The following is a 19,654-nucleotide window of genomic DNA, read 5'->3' on the forward strand; positions in this document are numbered from 1 at the left end:
GTCACACAATTAGTGTAATATTGCTTATAGGAGGGTAAAGCATCTGCAACACAAGGCCAGGTTGGATGGGGTCCTGGGCAACCTGATCTGAATGTGTACGTTTGGTGGCCCTGCTAGGCAGGGGGGTTGGAACTACATGATCCTTGGGTCCCTTCCAACCCGGGTGATTCTGTGATTCTGTGAAATCCTGAGGTAGCAAATGTGTCTACGAGTCGTATTTTTGAACAAAATGACCAGCAAATGAGAACAACTGAAAAACAATTCAGGGAATTTGTGGCTTAAGATCCCTAATCGTTGTGTCACTTATCCAAAAAAATATGTCTGAGTAAAACTCATGCACACGAACATACACATTGAATTTTGAGATCCTATGTTTATACATGCACACACACACACTAACTGGAGCAACAGCTTTCAAAATGTGGTATATTACACTGAGTTTTATTTTATTCAGGAAAAAAAAATTCTGCCTCTATTTATTATGTTATTATACCATACTCATGTATTTTTCCTGACTCCCAATGGGGAAAACTGAGAACACAAAAACCATATCGGAATATCATAGTATCGTGGAAAGTTCACAGAATCATAGAATCCTTAGAGTTGGAAGGGACTCTTAAAGGTCATCAAGTCCAACCAACACCCCCACAACGAACAGGGACATTTTCAGCTATATCAAATTGCTTAAATTAAACCTGCCTGATCCTGAATGTCACAAATGTCTGGGCATCCACCACCTCTCTGGTCAACCTGCTTTAATGCGTCACCGCTCTTGCTGTAAAAACCTTCCTTATATCCAATTTAAATCTTCAATATAGCAAAATGAAACCGCAGTTTTACAGTCTGTTTACAGTCTTTTGGGATCTGAATCATCCATCACTGTAGGCTCTTCACTACTGTTTTCAGGAAGGGGAAGACTGAAGTCTGCTATTTGTGGATCTGATTTCAGCACAGTGTGCACTTGAATCCATTGCACTGGTAAGTCTCCATGTTTTTTTACTTGCATTTCACATATTTGTCCTGCTTGTGCTTTGATATGAGCTACACCTCCTAACTTAAAACCGTCTAACTGTACTCACACAAAGACATTGATGATGAACAGAAGATACTAGACTGGTCTTGGTAACGGAAAAACAAAACTGGAACTCTTTTATTGGCCAATGCTTTAGAGTGTAGGGGGAAAAAGAACACAGCTGTGCCTGCAATGCACAAATAACCTTAAACAACACTTTTTTTAATGTATTTACTCACCGTGCCCCATCTTTATCTGCAACAAATGTTGGAGTTGCTATTAGAGGGCTTCGTAGGTCTTTTCTAATATATATTTTTTCAGTGGAAGCTGCACAGTTGGTCGGTTTTTCACGCTGCACATCAAAAGGCTTTCTTTCACTCTGAACCGCTATATGAAGATATAAACACGCAGATTTGAAAGAAAATGAATGAACTACTAAAAAAGTAAAACTCATAGTAGGATTTCTGTTTTAATAACTACAGTGGTGAGTTAGTTCAGCATGAAACTGAAATTTAATATAAAGACCAAAGAAACACTTCCAGTTTTGCTATACTTGTGCCTAAGTAAATTTTAACTGACAAAGGCACAGACTGATCATTTAAGTTTCCTGAACTGGAGGCAAAGCTTGACTTTTCACAGGTATTTAGGAGACAAAACATTCTGCAACTTACATTAGGAAAAAAAAAAAAAAGGGGGAGGGGATTCTTATTCCAGGTAAAGCTATACACAAAGTCTTAGCCTTACTCTGAATGAGTAGAAACAATACGAGTTAGCTACAGAATTTTTCTGTTACGCAAGAAATGCGGCTTACTGCCCTACATTACATCATACGCAATTCTCCCATTCGTTCATTCAGGCCAGTTAGGGAGCAGCATTCTAAAAGTAACCTTTTCAACTGGAAACATTTCTAAATTCTGAAAACTGGAAGAAAATAAGGTTATTCTCCAATATGCCAAACAAGAACTCTTTTAAAAGAAGAAGGGAAATGAATAGTGCTTCTTTATAACACTAAGGTGTTATTATTAAACAGATTACAGAAAGTTACTTGGAATCTAAGTCACTAATCTTACAAATTCATCTATAGTTTGGCATAACATTTCACCGTGTCAATTTTTCAACTGAAATTGAAATGCAAATAGAAACAATACTACTATGTATTCATTGTACAAATCAATCATACAGTGGTTATTGCTCTACAAGATTTAACATTACAAACAAAAAACTTAATCCTACTATATAGCCTTTTTCAATGTAACGCTAAAATACATGGATATGTTTCTTCCTATCCTTGTAAACAGCAAGCTATTTATTTGTTCATCCTGTTTTTACTAATATTGTTAGTGCCAGGAAAATTTAGGGCTTAGTAAGTAGATGTATTTATTTTCTATGCTTGGTGGATACGTAGATATTGATCAGAAACCTGAACCAGTACACAGCAAAATCAGTATGCATACATCCTAACAACACCGGGATGAAAAGGGTTTGCTTTTGGAAATGAAGCAGTTTCTTCACCACAGATGTCACACCTCATATTCAGTGTGTGCATAGCCCTCTGGATTTCTAAAGTGTAAATACAACAAAGATCTCCTCGTTTACAAAATGAAATTCTGCCTCCTTTATAACTCAGTGGCTGGAATTTATCTTGATTAGATCAGAGTAGAAAGAAGAATTAAATATTTATTGCTTCACCTTAAATTCTCCTTAAATTTATCAGAGAACAACAAGATAACAGGCTTCATGAAGTGCTGGACTGTAGAAGCAGAGGGTGCTATAAATTGGAATTAAAATGCATTGAAAGAGTTATTTGGATTCTAGCACTGGAACTGTAGCTAAGTATTGCATACAAACAGGAAAATGAGCTTTAAAATGACCAAAATATAAAAAAGACAAACACTTCCCATCTCTGGGTAAAAAGAGAAAAATAAACCTGCAAAAACTGTTCTGTACACACAATATTAGACTTACATCCATCTTTGTAGAAGTATTTCGTACTATACACATACGCTGCATTTGTAACATGCATGCCAAGATGCGTGACTAACTAGACTGCTCTAGAACCACAAGTAAGCTGAGATACATATAAAAACAACTAATGCACATTAAACATAATCAGCAATGAAAGAAAGGTGAGATAGATGGATATCAAAAGTTCTATTTCCTTCAATCAGCATAGACTGAAATGAAAGCATTAAAAACCAATAGTAGTACACAGTTTTTAGTTGATAGGCATACTCTCACATTAGGTAATTAACACTCACATTCCATTTTCATGCCCATTTCTAGACATTTCTTAAGCCTACAGAATTGGCAGCGATTCCGATGGTGTTTATTGATGATACAGTCTTGGTTGCTACGACAACTGTAGGTCAGATTCTTCCTCACACTCCTTTTAAAGAAACCCTTGCATCCCTCACAACTGACAGCACCATAGTGACGACCTAGGAAACATATATACTGTCATAAGAAGGAAATAACTCCAGTTTTAACATAAAAATAATTATCTTAGGCACCCTTATTTTGTATTCTCATCAACATTTTGGACTGCAGAAAGCATTAATAAAGAAACATCCTGTAAGGCTTTAATACCTTTTGTCAGGACTTTTAAGTGGGAAAGTGGAGAGAAGGCGGTCAAGCCTTTATTTGAATAAGAGGCCTCTCAAGTAGTAGTTCCCACTTTATCTGCTGTTACAGCATATAAAGGAGCTATATAAAGGACAGCACATGCCTGAAGTTGCATTAAAAGAACACACGCTAATCATTTAATTAAATGGAGATAAGTAATTTTGGAATAAAATCTGAAATTCAATGTTTAGTCAAAACTCCTGTGCATATTAATTCTGATATCGTTTTAATTGCATAAGCACTTTCATAAAATGCTTCCTTAGTTAATGTTGAAATTTTTTTTAGTAGATTGTTTGTTGAATGAATCTGAAACCACTGAGGACTCGCTTGATCTCTACTTGCCTCTTTCTTTAACAGTAAAAAACCAAAATCCACCAAGAAGTCCTGTGTTTGTCAGTGATCTCTAAGAAGCATTTTTTCCTTGAAGCAGGTAGACTTTTCTAGGCAACACTTACTGCAAGGCTGCCCACAGCTCTGGGGAACAGGACTTAATTCTTCAAATGGTTTCAGTTACTAGGAGCTATGCAACTGTTATTTCCTCTTTCAGCACATGCCAATTTATCATTTACTCCACTGTAAGTACAAATTAATATTATTTTGAGCAGAGCTGTACTACTCTGTACATATAGTTATAAACGTTTAACATCTCTTTCCACCTTAGATTCAATTGCTTTTGCCATCAGCACGGTTATAATCATTTAAAAACACATGAAATCTCCTTTCTTTCACCCTAGTAATGTTTCCAGTCAGTTTCCTGAATATTGCTTTCTATGCTTCCTTACCTGATGCTTTATCACCACAGACCACGCAATATTCTACTACCTGGGCCCGCTGAACATCAGCTTTTCCCAGCAAACGTTCCACCGAAGCAGAGTCTGTCACTATCTGAGTGAAAATTCCAAAACAAGAAGAGGTAACCAGGCAGTATTTTCTGCTGAAAGGAAGGAGCTCTGCCTAGGGTTGGTGTATCAACAGGCAAGAGGCAGCCAAAGGTGAAGACAAATATGACAGATGTGTAATGAAATTAAGTAGTATAAAATAAAGTTTAATGAGCATTTTTACTGTCAATGGCAAGACTATTAGAGAGCCAAAGCAAAACACAAATCCCAAATTGTACTCCCAGCTTCATTCAATAGAAGTTCCCTCACGTGTATGCTTCCTTTCTTGTAAATTACTGTCAAACAACTGCTGTGTTTTAGCCAAAGATGGTTGTACTCCACACACTCTTCCCAGACATCCTCACAGTAGCTAGTACGTATATATGGTTTAGAGGATACAGCCTGAAACAGAGATTAATTATAGAAAACAGTCTGGCTTCTGAAGACCTTGGATCCCAAAACTTAGTTGAAAACATTCAACTCACCACAGAAAAATTAAAACAAAACAAAACCCACTCGGTAACAGATTGTGCAACATTATAAAATGAATTTTCAAGAACTGTTGACACAATTTGTCAAAAAAAAATTGTATTAAAAAAAGATACTGCTCACTGTAAAATACTCTCTTATTCTAATAGTAGGAATAGGAACCAGGCACCAGCTCGTATTTATTCATTTTACTTTTTTAAGAGGGGGCTAGGAAAAAAATCTCAAATTTCACTGGAAATGGATTATTGCTTATATGATTTGTTTTTCAGAGTTCCCATTGATACTACAAGGCCCACAAATACAACAGAGGCTGTAAGCCAGCAGAGTGCCTTTGCAGCCACGAAGGCCAATTGTATCCTAAGATGCATTAAAGAGTCTGATCAACCAGGGTGAGGGAGGTGATCTTTCCCCTCTACCTTGCCCTGGTGAGGTCACATCTGGAGTACTGTCTCCACTTCTGGGCTCCTTAGTTCAAGGCAGTTAGAGACTGGCTGGTGAAAGTACACTGGAGGTTACAAAGATTATGAAGGGCCTGGAACATCTCCCTTATGAGGAAAGGCTGAGAGACTTGGGATGTGTTCAGCTTGGAGCAGAGAAGGCTGAGAAAGGACCTTATCAATGTTTATAAGTACCTAAAGTGTGGTGAGGTCAAGTGGATGGGGCCAGGCTCTTTTTAGTGCACAGCAAGGGGCACTGGACACCAGTTGAAATGCAGGAGGTTCCACATGAACAGGAGAATGACAGAGCATTGGAACAAACTGCCCAGAGAGATAAAGGAGTCTCTTTCTCTGGAGATATTCAAAACTCACCTGGATACTTTCTTTTGCAGCTTGCTCTTAGGACTTATAATGAAATAAATGCTGTCTTTGCATTGCAAAGGGATGTAATGACTGTAAAACGGTTCAAAAAGACACCATGGAGCTCAGATACATTTCTACTTGCAGAAATGAAGACCTTGAATTTTTGAGTAATGTAACAAGATGTACCAGTACAAACTGGTTCTGTAGTATGAATGATAGTCAGAGGGAAAGGTTAACTATAAGAGGTTATTGCAGCATACCATGATAGGTAAAAGCCAAACAAGAAAGGGAGGACAATACAGAGGAGTAACCCAAGCAGCAAAGTAAATAGGGACCAGATATCCGCTGAGGGAATTAGAAGCATCAATTCTGGAGTCCTCAACCAACAAGGAAACAGGGGAGGGAATTTGCACTGGGAAGTAGGAAATATAAACTGCCCCCTCTCTCTACTTGCATCCTTTTATCCTTGAAGTCACCTGCTATTGCAAAAGCGTGAAATAATTTGTGATTCAAAGCAAATTCTGCCTTAGTCTGGAATACTGAACACAAGCACTTCTCACAGACTAGAAGGTCTGTAGAGGCCTTTTCTAACCCCTACAATTCTGTGATTCTGTGACAGCTTCTGCACTGAAGAACATTAATCCCAATACTGTGACACTGCACTGTGAGCCTATGTTTGCCCAGGTAAGCTCTATCACTGCAGATCTGTAAATCTTTACTAGGTCTGAAATCTTGGCACCCCTCACAAGCACCAGCTTAATTATTTGTGTATGCTTTCTCATAACTGGAATTTCAATGAGAGGTAATGAATACAATCGAATGCATGAGAAACATGAAGACAGCGTGATTTAGGACTGACTACCGTAGCCTACAATTGTTATCATCTAATCCATGTTACAAAATTATCACAATACCTGATGTCTTACAGGAATTCTACATTTAAAGCACCGAAAAGTCAAAAACTGAAACAAAAAAAATGTGTGGTTAATCTTGTTTACTATATTTACCTGAATTCTGCCTGGCACAATGTTGTCTGCGGTGGTAAAGATAAGTTGTTTGGCATTAGATGTCTCAGGTGCTGCCAAAATCACCTTTCCCGCACCACTTCCATCTGGACTGGCTAAAATAAACTGTTGCTTTGGAGACACAGATGAGTCGACTGCTGTCACTATCTGGATTTTTTGACCTGTCTGCTGATCAGTCACAATCTATAAAACACATTGAAGAATAGCATGTTTCTGTGTCACAATTATAAAATACTGTTTCATAAATGCCCTTGCTACTAATTACTTTGCTATCTGTTAGATTGGTGCAAAGTTATAACTGCAAAATAATATAAACAAAACAAGTTGTTTAGAATATTTCTGTATCTTCATACCTACCATACAGAAGAGAAATATTAGATAAATTCGCGAAAAGTGGGAGTTCATCTGGTGAACTGGTGGAGGTTGTATGCCCAGGACCATTTCAAATGCCTCTCCTGCACCACCTCTGGCAAAAGTACACGAGTATTGCACTGGCACAAAACAAGGCCAAGGACAGCTAAAGAAGTACTGCAGCACTTTAGTAACGCTAATATTTAGTTTTCATATCATTTGGCACTGCATACATTTAGAATTCTGATATATTAATGCTATCTTTATATTATCCATGCATAACAACAATCCATCAGGTAGTAATACAAGCGCTAACTTCAGCCTTCGCAGGCAAGTTTGCCACTGGTTCTTTCTAAATGTGACAGGGAGAGGAAGGGAGGGATAGAGGAAGGAAAGGAGAAAAGTCTTTAGTGATGATCTTAAACGTTCTGACTGTCTGTTGACAGTGTCTGCGCATTTGGTATGGTTAGAGCTCATGCAACTTGTATATGTAGGCTGTTTAACCCCTGAAAATATTCCTCACTCCACTACACCAATACAATTACTATATACAGCCAACTAGCCATCATTAATCGCATCCTTTGAGAGAAAGAGTTCTGGTCTGCGATAGAAATGATCTATTCTTACAGACTTTGAAGAAACCTTCAATAGATTTTAATGCTGTTTTGTATAAAATGGGAGCAGGAAAAGGGAAAAAAATGAAGACGTAACCGCTTACTACTAAGCCAATAGATTTTTACCTGAATGCGCTGTGGTGAGCCTACAGAGGAATCTGTGGAAATAATCTGGATACGCTGGGAAGGGCTGGTCATCACTGGAGAATCAGATAGTGAATTCTGAATAGTTTGTACCTGTAAAATAACACACAGAATTCTGATTTATACACTTTAAAATACAGATGCTTACTAAACATCAGATGGCTTTAGCATTCAACCTACATTTAATGGAAAGGTTACAACCATTAAACCAACTCAGATATCAGGGGGATAGAATGAACCTGATAAATGACAAAAAAAAAAAACCAAAACCACAAGACCAAATCAAGGCATATTCAAAGTTACAAAACAATTACAATTTTTCACAACCAAAGAAAACACAGTTAAATTGCACGAGTCTTCGGTTTACTGAAATGCAGAAATGCACTTTTCTCAACTTACAATTTTATATTCATCCTTTTTTTTCCTTTGTGTATTTTGTTTTTACAATGTGTCATGTTAAATATTTCATTATGTTAAAAATTTAAAATAAAAATGTCCTCAATCCCGGGTTCATAGATGCGACAAGAGATACACAGAATTTGTTTGAAGAGTACACAGACCTTCTACCCGAACAAACATACACTTCATTTTGATTTCTGATCTTATCCATGAAGTTTTCTGAAAACTTTACAGAAAGTGAAGTTTACCTTTAAAGTTACCTTTACAGCCTAACTGAACAAAATGGTAATTTCACTCTCCAAGTAAAAGTAAGAAAAATCTTAACAGGGCAAATATTTTTAGAGGTAAAAAGTTAAATTTATTACAGCTAGTAATCTGGATATCTCTTTTTGAGTACTGCTTGCCTCCCTCCTATCTTCTTTTTCCAAGTCGTTCTGTCTTTCTATTTCATGGTACTGCAAGCTTTTTTCTTGAATGTATACTTCCACAGACATCAGCATACTCAGCACGTATTCAAGTGCATGCAGGTAACTTCCGTTATTTTAGTGAAGAGTTCACTAGCATGATGACTGGCTCTGCTTTCCCAGTGCATTTCCCAAGTCAGTAATCTATGACTTGAATTGATAGCTTAACACTTGTGAGAAAATTCAAACAAAAGATGATTTTGTTCTAAAGCCATATACTACACGTGCTCACCAATGTTTTCAGACAGGATCAAAAATATTTGAATAACAGTATACATGACATTCTGTTGCAACAGGTTACAGAAATAACACCATTCTAAGCAGTAGATAAATATTTACTGTAATAACACTGCACCTCACTCCAGAGGTGACACTACTGTCTGCAGGCAACAGCATGACATGAATACTTTTTAGTCACATTCTTTTTGAAAGTTATTATATAAAATGATAGAAAAAAACAACACTTTGGAAGACTGCTGACAGCGAACATTACACGTGCAGCATGTCTGAAAACAAAGTGTTATGAATTGTTATGATATGGTACACACTTCTATAGGTATTCCATCCTAGTGGGAATAAAATACTGCAGTGATGTATCATAAAAAAAGAACAGAATATTGCAGTCTGGTTTCTTCTACACCCAGTTTAAGCCATAACTACTTTTTGAAAACCAGGCAAATAGGCCAGAACTCTATTCTTTGGAAGAATGTTTTTTAATCTCAACAAACTATATGCCTAAATTATTACATCTGCTTAATGCTAAATAAACCTTATTTTCAGTTTAACAGATTTTACATATTGATAGTTTCAGAATTTTAAGTATTTTCATATTGTAAACTTCATAATTTACAATAACTGTAATTAAGAATTGTAAACAATTTGTGTTTTCATAAATGCCCCACAAATACAAGTTTACAGTTTCACAATATCTACAGGGCTGCATTGAACACAGAGAATCACCCAGGTTGGAAAAGACCTCCAAGACCATCTAGCCCAACCATTCCACCTACCACCATCATTTCCCCACTAAACCACATTTCTTAGTCCCACCACTACACGTTTATTGAATACCTGCAGGGACGGTGACTCAAATACTTCCCTGGGCAGCCCATTCCAGTGCCTGACCACTGCATCGGAGAAGAAATTCTTTCTCTAATCCAACGTGAACCCGCACTGGTGCAACTTGAGGCCATTTCCTCTAATACTGTTGCTAGTTACATGGGAGCAGAGGCCAACCAACACCTCACCACAGCCTCTTTTCAGGTGGTTGTAGACAGCGATATGACTGGTTATAGCATTCTACATAGGAATTAGAGTACCAAAATAGCCCAGTATCTGCAGAGACAGGTGACCAAACCTAGGAAACTCAAGTTGTTTTTATTACATCTTATTTCAAATAACTTCTGAATGATTTACTCATCTGAACTTGTATAGGTGAACAACAGGTTAGTGTCAATTTAATCACCTCCTGTTTAATATACAAAAATTTGTGAAGGAAAGAAAAACAGTTTGGATAGAAAGGAAAATTTACTGCACGGTCTCCTTGGGAGAAAAAAATAAGTCTTAAAATACACAGCACTTTTCATGAAGCCATACTGTTTTACTCTCCTATTGCCCATATCCTACGTAGTCCCATATATTGTAGAACTAAAATCTAAAGCTATATTTAAAACAAAGGGCACAGAAGTTGAATGACAAATGAGGCAAACAAACAGGTAGACACACGTGTAGTATACTCTCATTATTAGATGATATTAGATTATCCAGCAGTAGAGAGAAATACCTAGGCAAGAAAACAAGAAACAGAAAAACACCTATCAAGAGACTCCCAGTGGACACAAATGAACATCAGCTTCCTTGTTTAAATTCAATGGCTACTGAAAATACCAAGTTTATTTTCCAGACTGCCATTGGTTGACAGCAAAGTAAGAACCAGGATAGAAAGTCAAATCAAAAAAATGGAACAGTTTACAAGAGAGGAAAAAAACAAACAAAACAACTTTCTGTAATATTATGTCAGCTGAATTTCTACCTTGAATGTTTTCATACTCCTACAATGAATAAGAACAGATATAATTCTGATGATTTATTATTATACTCATCAACTGTAACAAGTTTGACTTCTTAAGTAGAAAATGAAGAAAGAAACAGCAGTCCAAGCATATGCACCATTCTCTATACTTTTAGAGATTTACCAGGCTGACTTCAGACAGCTTACATAAATGCTATAGAAAAAAATTGGGATTCTAATTAAAGATAGCACAAATCGGATTAAAATATTCTGAAAGCAAATTTCTCGTAAATGCTCATTTCAGGAAGATCACAGTTGAGCATGATGTTAGGCTCATTTTCAGGATTACATTTACTATATTCCTACATTAGCATACTGTTCAAAACATCACACCATGAAAAACCTGTATAATACTTAAACAACCACTATGGAAGCTGTACATACAAAGACCTACTTAAAGTCAGTGACGGTACATTTTTGTAATTCTGAATTATATTTAAAAAAATTAAATGCGCCCCAATTTCTTTAAGACAGGAAGCTTTCCAGAGAAGATGAAAGAAATCAGCCTTATATCACAAAACTTCAGTGAATCACATTTTACACAGACTTACTTCACAGTCCTTAAAACAAACAAACAAACCCCCGAACACACTAATATCCTGACTTAGAGATAGTTAGAAAATTATGAATGTCATGTAAAAAAAAAAAAAAAAAAAAATCATCTCAAGACCTCCTAATTCCCCTACAGAAGACAGATCAAATACACCTACTTTAAGAAATGGGAAAAATAATATGTTCTAATGTATGTAACACTGTTTGCTTTTTGGAGCTCCCTAGCTGCATGCTGTACTGACTCCAGTACTTCCAGAGTCAAATCCTTCCTGCAGTCTTATTTACATTTTTCCTCAGCAAGTCTCTGAGGCCAAATCAATCTGAAAAAAAATGTTGAACTCACTTCTAGTCAGATCAAAGATATTTGCATCCAGTGTCCATTCATAAGGATTCCAATCGTTGAAAGCAACCAGAATTTTTATAAAACAGGTTCTCTGTGACCCTTCTCCTCTGAAGGTCAAGTGCACTATCACTGCCTGTAACCAAGGAAGCAGAATCGATGTGTTCCTGCTGTTTTGCCAGCTGCTGAAGGAGTCTAATGGTAAAGTTAATTTCATCTTTAGAAGATATTCCCATGTTGTCAAGCTTACCCATCCCACTATCTCTCTGTTCTTAAGCCCCTTACCACACTTTCTGTGAACTATGAAACAGCAAAGTGAAATTTGAGACAAGTGTTTGCTTGTAGCTTGAAGTATTTTCAAATCAATTAATTGAAAAAGAAAGTCCACCATATCTCTTGTGGAGTCTTTGGCCTTAATGTTCATTAACTTAATGTATTTAAAAGAATATACTCCTCTCTCAACTTGTCCAGGCCTTGCAAATAACACAAATCACTATTCTTACAGATAAGAATTTATGTAGCAAGTTTGTAACTCCCGGGTGATTCACTTGCCTAAGTTCCATGATAAAATATTTGTATGAAGCAGCAATGAAGGCTGATAAAAAAAACAAAAAAAAAGTTTAGGGAAATTTTTAAGTTACGTTACCTGAACTTTTGGAAAAGTGACCATGAAACTTGACTAGTTTTATGAAAATAAACCTGAGTACAGTGAACTACTATTAGAAAGCCTTATGTAACAAATGCGTGACGGGTTTATTTAAGTAGCTATGGTATTTTACTTCAATTTCAAGGACCCTCAGCCTTACCACTAAAACGTGCTCACTACTGACTGAAATCAAGCTCTTGATACAAAGCTCTATTTGAAAGCAGTAGCTACGAATAATTACTATAACTACTGGACTGTATTTACAGCACAAGTACAGTGTAACAATCAGTTGACCTGATATTTACTTATAGTGAGGAAACTATTATTACTTAACAACCTTTTGACACCAGTCTTTAATTGGTCTCTCAACAAAGGGACTTACGATACTTAATTCACATTCGTCCTACATGGAACAAGAACTGAATCTGAAATATAATAATGGGGAATATAAACACTGGCAATTCTTCGTGATTTAAAGGTTCTTTACGGTCACTTTAGATCCAATTTTGAAAAGAGGTAATAGCCCTTATTACTCCTCATAATGACAGCTCTGTTTAAAAACGGTATGTTAAAGACTAAGGCACTGTGCATAAAATACATATGCATAACAAAATACATTTTAATGATACACAAATTAATTTGATGTGGAGACTGAACTTGGGCTATTGATACATTGCATGGCAATGGCACTACATAAATACTTAAGAAAAGCAGCATTACTTCCGCATTAAGGCTAAAGCATTTGGGCTTTTCAAAACTAACTGAGAACGAGGAAGAATTCCTAAAACTCCCTCTGAATCCCCAAGCTGCTCTCTACTCTGCAATCTTTCGCACACTCAACTGCATACACCAGAAATGGAACTCTCTCACACAGTCTCTTCAGAAACAATCAGCTGGAAAAACACAAGAAGCAACACTGCTATAGAGAAACCAAAAGCAGTGGAAATACCTGAAACCATTAAAAGGACAATTTTATGAAGCCCTTAAAAACACAGTCAGTACAAAAATACAAACAATGGGGACTGCTCAATAACTCCTGTGATGTAGCCACAGCATAATGGAAAGCAAACATGACTAACTGTTGCTCAAGAAGGAAAAACAACATATAGCCTACTTGCACAGCAATCTGATTTGGCACTTGGCATTGTAGTTTTCAATACAGCCACGCACAATGTACAACTATACTGAAAAACTGCTGCAGATATAGCTGAACATATGTTAAATTATCCTGTTTGCAATTTGCTTCTGAACATTCAAAACTTAAAATTCTGTACATGACAACTATTTTCCTTTCATTTAATTTTATAATATTCCCAAAAAGTCTCTTATTTAAGGCTTATGCCCAGCTTTAAGCTAAATTTTCCACTGTAATCAGTGAGCACAGATATAGTACACTTCAAGAAAACCAGTAATGTATTTTGTTGTATTAAAAACTGTATCAGGCTAAAGATATCCAGTCATTCATACAAAAAAATTTCAAAATTTATAGGCAACATCACTTAACTCGTAGTGAGACAATGCTGCTTGCAACTACTTTTCCATGAAAAAAGTTTTCATGGGGTTATGCACCAAGCAGGTGTATAATTTAAGTAGGAGTTGAACACTGTAAAGAGATGAACCCCTCTATTTACCCACCGGCTAGGAAGAAATCACAGAGCTTCATAAATTCTTGGGATGAAGCGATCTCTCCAGTGGCAAGATACAACCATCACACTATGTTACCACGGTGCATTTCCTGCACGAGGAATTACAAATGTCACATATTTTATGTGTCTAAGATGTGATTAAAGATCTCAATTTCTATCAAAACAGTTTAAAGTTTGCAGTATTTCCATTACAGGTTTTTATTCCCAATTGTTTTGGAAAAGTTTTTGTTTTAAAAAAAAAAAAGTGCTTGCCAAACTGATATCTGATATAGCAAATCTGAGTGACAACCACTTGTCAGTTTTCACTAAGAAATTACAGGGGTTTCTTTTTTAAACTATGCCTTAGGTGTTATTTCCAGAATACTTGGTAGACCATTTTCCACACTGTAGTATAATAATTGTTACTATGGACTTTAAGAGAACCAAAATTGTTAAGAAAAATAACAGTGCAAAGGATTTCCAAAGGATTTCTGAAAACATGATGTAGATTTACCTAATGTCACTTATTCTTGAATTGATCATACTTTTTAAATATCAAGGTATAATCTTAGTTCAACAGGTTAAAAAAAAAAAAACAACAAAAACCACCAACAAAACCAATGTCTGAAAAGTGATCTTGTCTATAGAAATCTCTGAGCATATTTGCCCCTCATTATTTATGAAATCTCAATTACAAAAATCACACAGTTAAACAACTTTGAAGGATATTAAACTAAATAATTTTAAACAAAACCAAGTTTTTTGTCTTCTTTTAAAACTAAGTTAGCAGACTTAAAGAGACAAATTACTTCTTTTCTATGGACGTGAATACATGCAGTTTGAATGCTTACAAGTTGATTTAGACATTCTACCTGTTGAACATCCAAGCTTCAGTGAATTTAAAAGCATCACTTAATAGCAAGCACAAAAATCTACTCAGTGTCATCTCATATATAGAGATATGAAATATCTATATTTATCTCTATATTTATGAAATATAAAGCTTGATTTAAATCAACCATCCTACTGCAAATTCAATACAGTACATAAGTAAAACAGGTAAATTCAACAGGTAAAGTCAAACACTTGAGATTCAGATGATATCTCAAGAGAAGAGCTGAAACCTTTCATGATGAAATAAATTAATCATCAAATCACAATTTTTTTTAATATTACTCTTCTAATCTACCCACAATACAGATAAGCATCTCTGCAGTTAACAGTGAACTTCCCACTTGCATTCCTGATGGGGTGGTCACTAGAATGAAGCAGAGCATTTATCATCAGCTGCACTGGTTTGTACGACCCCAGACATAAAGCAGTACTGTTCTACGAGGATCTGCTCTGTTTATTACAAATTGGAAACAGCAAAGACAATCTTAAGTCATTTTCCTCTCAGAAGCTCATACGCCAATCATTGTGCTATCTTCACTCACCTCAGCCACCTGCTGAGTCTCCATTACCTGCTGAGCCAGCACCTCCATATTGGTTGCCATGGTGAAGCAAGATCATTAGAAAACCTGTTTGAAAAAGATGCCAGCAACTTCCATCAGCCACAAAAGTTTTGTTTTTTTTTTTTCCCCCTTACTGCTAAACAAGTCTATGATACTACTTAAGAATTTACAACACTATTTCATCTATCTGAAAAAACAGGTATGTGTGGATGTATATGCATGTATATATGCAGTACATGCATACAGGAAATGCAGTATTCAAAAAGCTGAATTCTGCTATTCACAGCACAGTTATTCTTCTACTTTATGAAGTTTCTCATACAATTCTTTTACTCTATTATTTAAGCAGCAAGCATAAGATGCTAATTTTATAAACCAGAAAGAACTGATTTAAACATTGATTATCAGTGCGGTTTGCAAGTGCTCTCCTGAACTCAAGGGATGGGAAACTCTGCAGATAAACTGCTCCTGATTATGCCCTGGAGAAGGAAATAGCAAACCAAGAACGGTGTTTGAGTAAACTTCTACTGAGTCATTCCAACAAACTACCATCATCACTCATATTCTTACAGTAATCTACCACAGTATGGGTAAAAGTATACTACATCTAGAAAATATTTTCAATAACAGAAAATACATCTAAATTATAATGTGGCAATATTGTCAGTCTGATGTGAAAATACCACAGAACTGCTTCATTCTGATGTGGGTGTCTGTACCTTGAACTTCATGCTCTTCGAGGTTTAAAGAGCAAACAGAAGAAATAAGAACAAATATTCTCTGTATCTTATTAATGATTCTTATAAGGGCTGTGTTTCCTCAAAGATAAATTCAATTAAGGTTTCAAATTCACGCACTTACTTTCTTCTTACAAAGCCAGAGTTCATACAACCCAGGTGTAGGTAATGAAACTGCATTCCTCAATAGCAGCATATTTCATGTTTCATTGACAACCTTCTAATGATACTTGCAAAGCAATAATTTCACATAAAGTTAAAAAAGAAAAACAAATATCACAAACCACCTACTGCTAACAACAGCAGGACACTTAATAGAAAAAAATATTCGTGTCTCCAGCACAACACCCTCCCGCCCCAAACTCAACTTTTACAAAGCTAATGTTGTTTAAAATGTTAGAATTCATTAAAGATTGAATCCTACTGTGGTAAATGTGTAAATGAATGCATATGTATCAGTGGAAGACTATTTGTAACACCTTGTAACCAAAACTGAGACATCCTCTGTTTAATGGTATTAATGTTACCATCTTGTGCCCCATTTTACCATTTCCTCCAGGCTTATTTAATCCTACAAGTTCCCCAAATTATTCAGCAATTCCTTTTCTTTGTTGTCTTGTTGTGAATTTTTTTTTGAAGTCAATTAAAAAAAAACCAAACCCATGACATACTTGTGTTTTCTCAGTGCTTTAAGATGAAGGAAGCATTGAAGATGAGATTTTGTTCCTAAGAATACCTTTTTAAGACTCAATCAAGTTTTCCTATGATAAGTCTCTCAACAAACTGGCTGTGAGTGTTGTTATCCAACAAAATTCTTTGCACTTTCAACCCTCCCATAACGACAGCGGAGGCTATCAAAGCAAATTAACTGGCAGTTGAGGGACTACGCACAGCCATACCAGGTAAGCTTGTTAAAAACTCTCAAGCAATTCTTGAGAGAGAAACACAAAAAAGTAGAACCTGCTGCCTAGTAAAACCCCTCACAAAGAAACAAATGAAAAATAAAAAAATACCCAAATCAACCAACAAAAAAGGCAGAACACAAAAACAGCATTAAAAAAAGAAAGGACCTAGAGCACCAGGAAAACAATTCCGCTTCAAGAGGACAGCAGCCAACCGACTATACATAGATCCCCCGTCCAAAACATCAGACAAAACCGCTTCTCTCAGCCAAGTCGCAGATCAACCTCAAAGAAATTCACACACTCCAATGTCTTATGGGGACAGTCCTACAAGTTCGACACAAAGGAAGGCTGAGTTCAGCTGTACTGAAACCTTTTCCTACTACTCGGTGAGGCTGCCTTCTTCACGCTGCGTGCCGGCGAGCAGCAGCTCGGCATCTCCCCATCGGGCGCCCGGAGCCCAACACGGGAAAGAAGGGCCGGCAGGCGCGACTCTGCCGGGAACCCGCGTTACGCTACAAGCGGTGGTAAGAAGGCAGCAAAAACTCTTAGAACAACGGATAAGACAGAAAATTACAAAGTCAGCGACCCGAACGGGTGCAGCCGCAACACCTTCAAAAAGCGGCCCAGACAGGGACAGCCTCCGCACCGCCCATCGGCGGCGCTGCCCCGCTCCTCCGCAGCCTATCGCTGCGCTTCCCCGGCCACACGGCGCCCCGCGGCCGCGCTCCTCCTTCCCGCCTCCTTTCACAGCCAATGACCTCATCGGAGATGCGGCACTCCTACCCGCGCCGCCCATTAGCCGCTAGGACCGCCTGTCACACAGCTGGCACCGCCCCTCGAGCGAGGGGGAAAACACCCGAGGGACCCGAATGAGCACAAGATGGCCGCGCTGGCAGGCAGCCAAATCCCAGGCGGGGCAGCGGCCGCCGCCGCCATTAGACCCCCTCCCCTCGCTATCCCCTTATGTCGAGCCAAGGGTGCCGCGCACGTCGCTGGGACGGCAGCCGGTAAAATGGCGGCGGCCTCAGCCCCGTATGCAAAGTACCCACCGCCCCCTCCCCTCCGCCCTCCCGGTGGCAAAGGTAAAAGGGTCGGGTTCACGCCGCCGCCTCCGCCCGCTCAGACTCCATCTTCCCTCTCCATCCGCGACTCGCGCTCAGCGTCTCCACGACCGCGGTCCCAGCGGCCCTCGGACGGCTCTCACCGAGACCGGACCAGCTCCGGCCTCACGAGGCCCACATCCCAGCACAGCGTCTCCTCACCGGATCGTCCCGGCGCTACGGCGACCTGCCCCCCACCTTCGGGAGCTGCGGGCCGGGCCTGTGGCACCGCCGGCTGCCGCTGCGCAGCGACTGACGGAGCTCTGGTGCCCCCACCGCCCCAGCAGCCGGCGTTACCCCTCCCTTCCGCCGCTCGCGGAGATGTTCCCCGACGGGATCCCGGTGCCCCCTCCCTCGGCCCCGCCGCGACGAAGGGGCCCAGATGGCCGTCTCCATTTAAGAAAAAAAAAACAAAACAAAACACGATTTTTACCTCAGGAATTGGCGCCAAGCGTGCCCTGGCGGTGCCCCTGAGCCGGGCCCGGGCGGGCCGGCGTTGTTGGCGGTGCCCAGAGGCGGCCCAAACCCCGCCACGAGGGGCGGCGGCAGCGGGACCTTAACGGGGTCCGCGGAGGGGTAGAGGGGGTAGAACTGTATTACTGGGAGGGGGGAGTGCGTGTGGGGGAAGAGGGGGGAGGTTCTGTGTTATTTGTCAGGGCCCTGTGAAAGGTCAGAGTTCGTGACCCCGCCTGCCGCCGCCGCCGCCCGAGAGCGTTCCAGCACTTCCTCTTCCCGGCACCACACCGGCCGCGGCCCCCTCCATCCTCTCACGGGGCGGGGCCGAGGATGGCGACGGGGAGGGGCGGGGCTACCTGAGCCGCTTCGAGCGTTCGCGCCAACGCTCCGACAAGCAAAGCTGTGCTGCGGCATGCTCTGTGGCGGCGGGACGGGCGGGCTGGCCGTGCACGTGCGCGGCGCGGCACGGCGCGTGGCGCGTGGTGCTCGTCTCCGAGCGAGTTGAGGGCTGCGGCGCGCGCGGAGTGCCGGTACGTTGTTCTGAGATGGTAACTCAAAAAGGTTTGGTGCTTTAAAGCTACTTTTAAATAGTCTTGAATTTTTATTTAATTTTACCTGGTTGTTGCCGCTGACTAGGGCTCGCCTGGTGGAGCTGGCCGTGAAGGTTGTTCGCTTCTAAATGCGTGACTGCAGATGTTGTTTGCCGTCTCTGCTGAGATGCGTTAGGAGTTTGCTGCTGTGAGGGGCTCATCTCCGTGGCTGTTGAACGTGAACTCGTGGCCCAGTTCTGTCATGTTTGTAGCGTTTCTTTCACCTGGGCTGATCACAGTAATCTAACTTAGTTTTAGTACTTCTAGTAATTTTAGTTTGTGTCTGGTTAAGTAATTAAGGAGTGGTCAGACAGTGAACTGGAAGATGGGAAATATGATAATAACTCCTGAAGGCAATATGCATTCATCCAAAAGAAGAC

General features: G+C 39.2%; 1 protein-coding gene across 7 annotated transcripts in view; it reads right to left on the reverse strand.

Moving 5' to 3' along the window:
* The window catches only part of NR2C2 (nuclear receptor subfamily 2 group C member 2), a 37,564-nt gene extending 18,567 nt beyond the window's left edge, over positions 1–18,997 (reverse strand). For 3 of the 7 annotated variants that reach the window (XR_006180800.1, XR_006180795.1, XM_042880814.1), the window contains exons 1-7: positions 18,662–18,997; positions 15,469–15,552; positions 7,918–8,028; positions 6,809–7,009; positions 4,417–4,519; positions 3,271–3,450; positions 1,252–1,399 (exon numbers count right to left, since the gene is read on the reverse strand). Coding sequence is in view for 1 of the 7 variants with exons in the window: in XM_042880814.1 (XP_042736748.1) it covers positions 1,252–1,399; positions 3,271–3,450; positions 4,417–4,519; positions 6,809–7,009; positions 7,918–8,028; positions 15,469–15,528 (803 nt within the window). In the remaining 6 variants the exon portion in view is untranslated. Of the gene's footprint in view, positions 1–1,251; positions 1,400–3,270; positions 3,451–4,416; positions 4,520–6,808; positions 7,010–7,917; positions 8,029–14,042; positions 14,143–15,468; positions 15,555–16,347; positions 16,452–18,332; positions 18,408–18,661 lie in introns of those variants that run through there. The other 4 variants (XR_006180798.1, XR_006180796.1, XR_006180797.1 and 1 more) reach the window with 4 other exon arrangements.
* Between the last annotated feature and the right edge of the window lie 657 nt (positions 18,998–19,654).

The sequence above is a fragment of the Lagopus leucura genome, unplaced genomic scaffold (assembly GCF_019238085.1).
Source record: "Lagopus leucura isolate 7727_CA_CO unplaced genomic scaffold, USGS_WTPT01 Super-Scaffold_100028, whole genome shotgun sequence".
Lineage (NCBI taxonomy): Eukaryota > Metazoa > Chordata > Aves > Galliformes > Phasianidae > Lagopus > Lagopus leucura.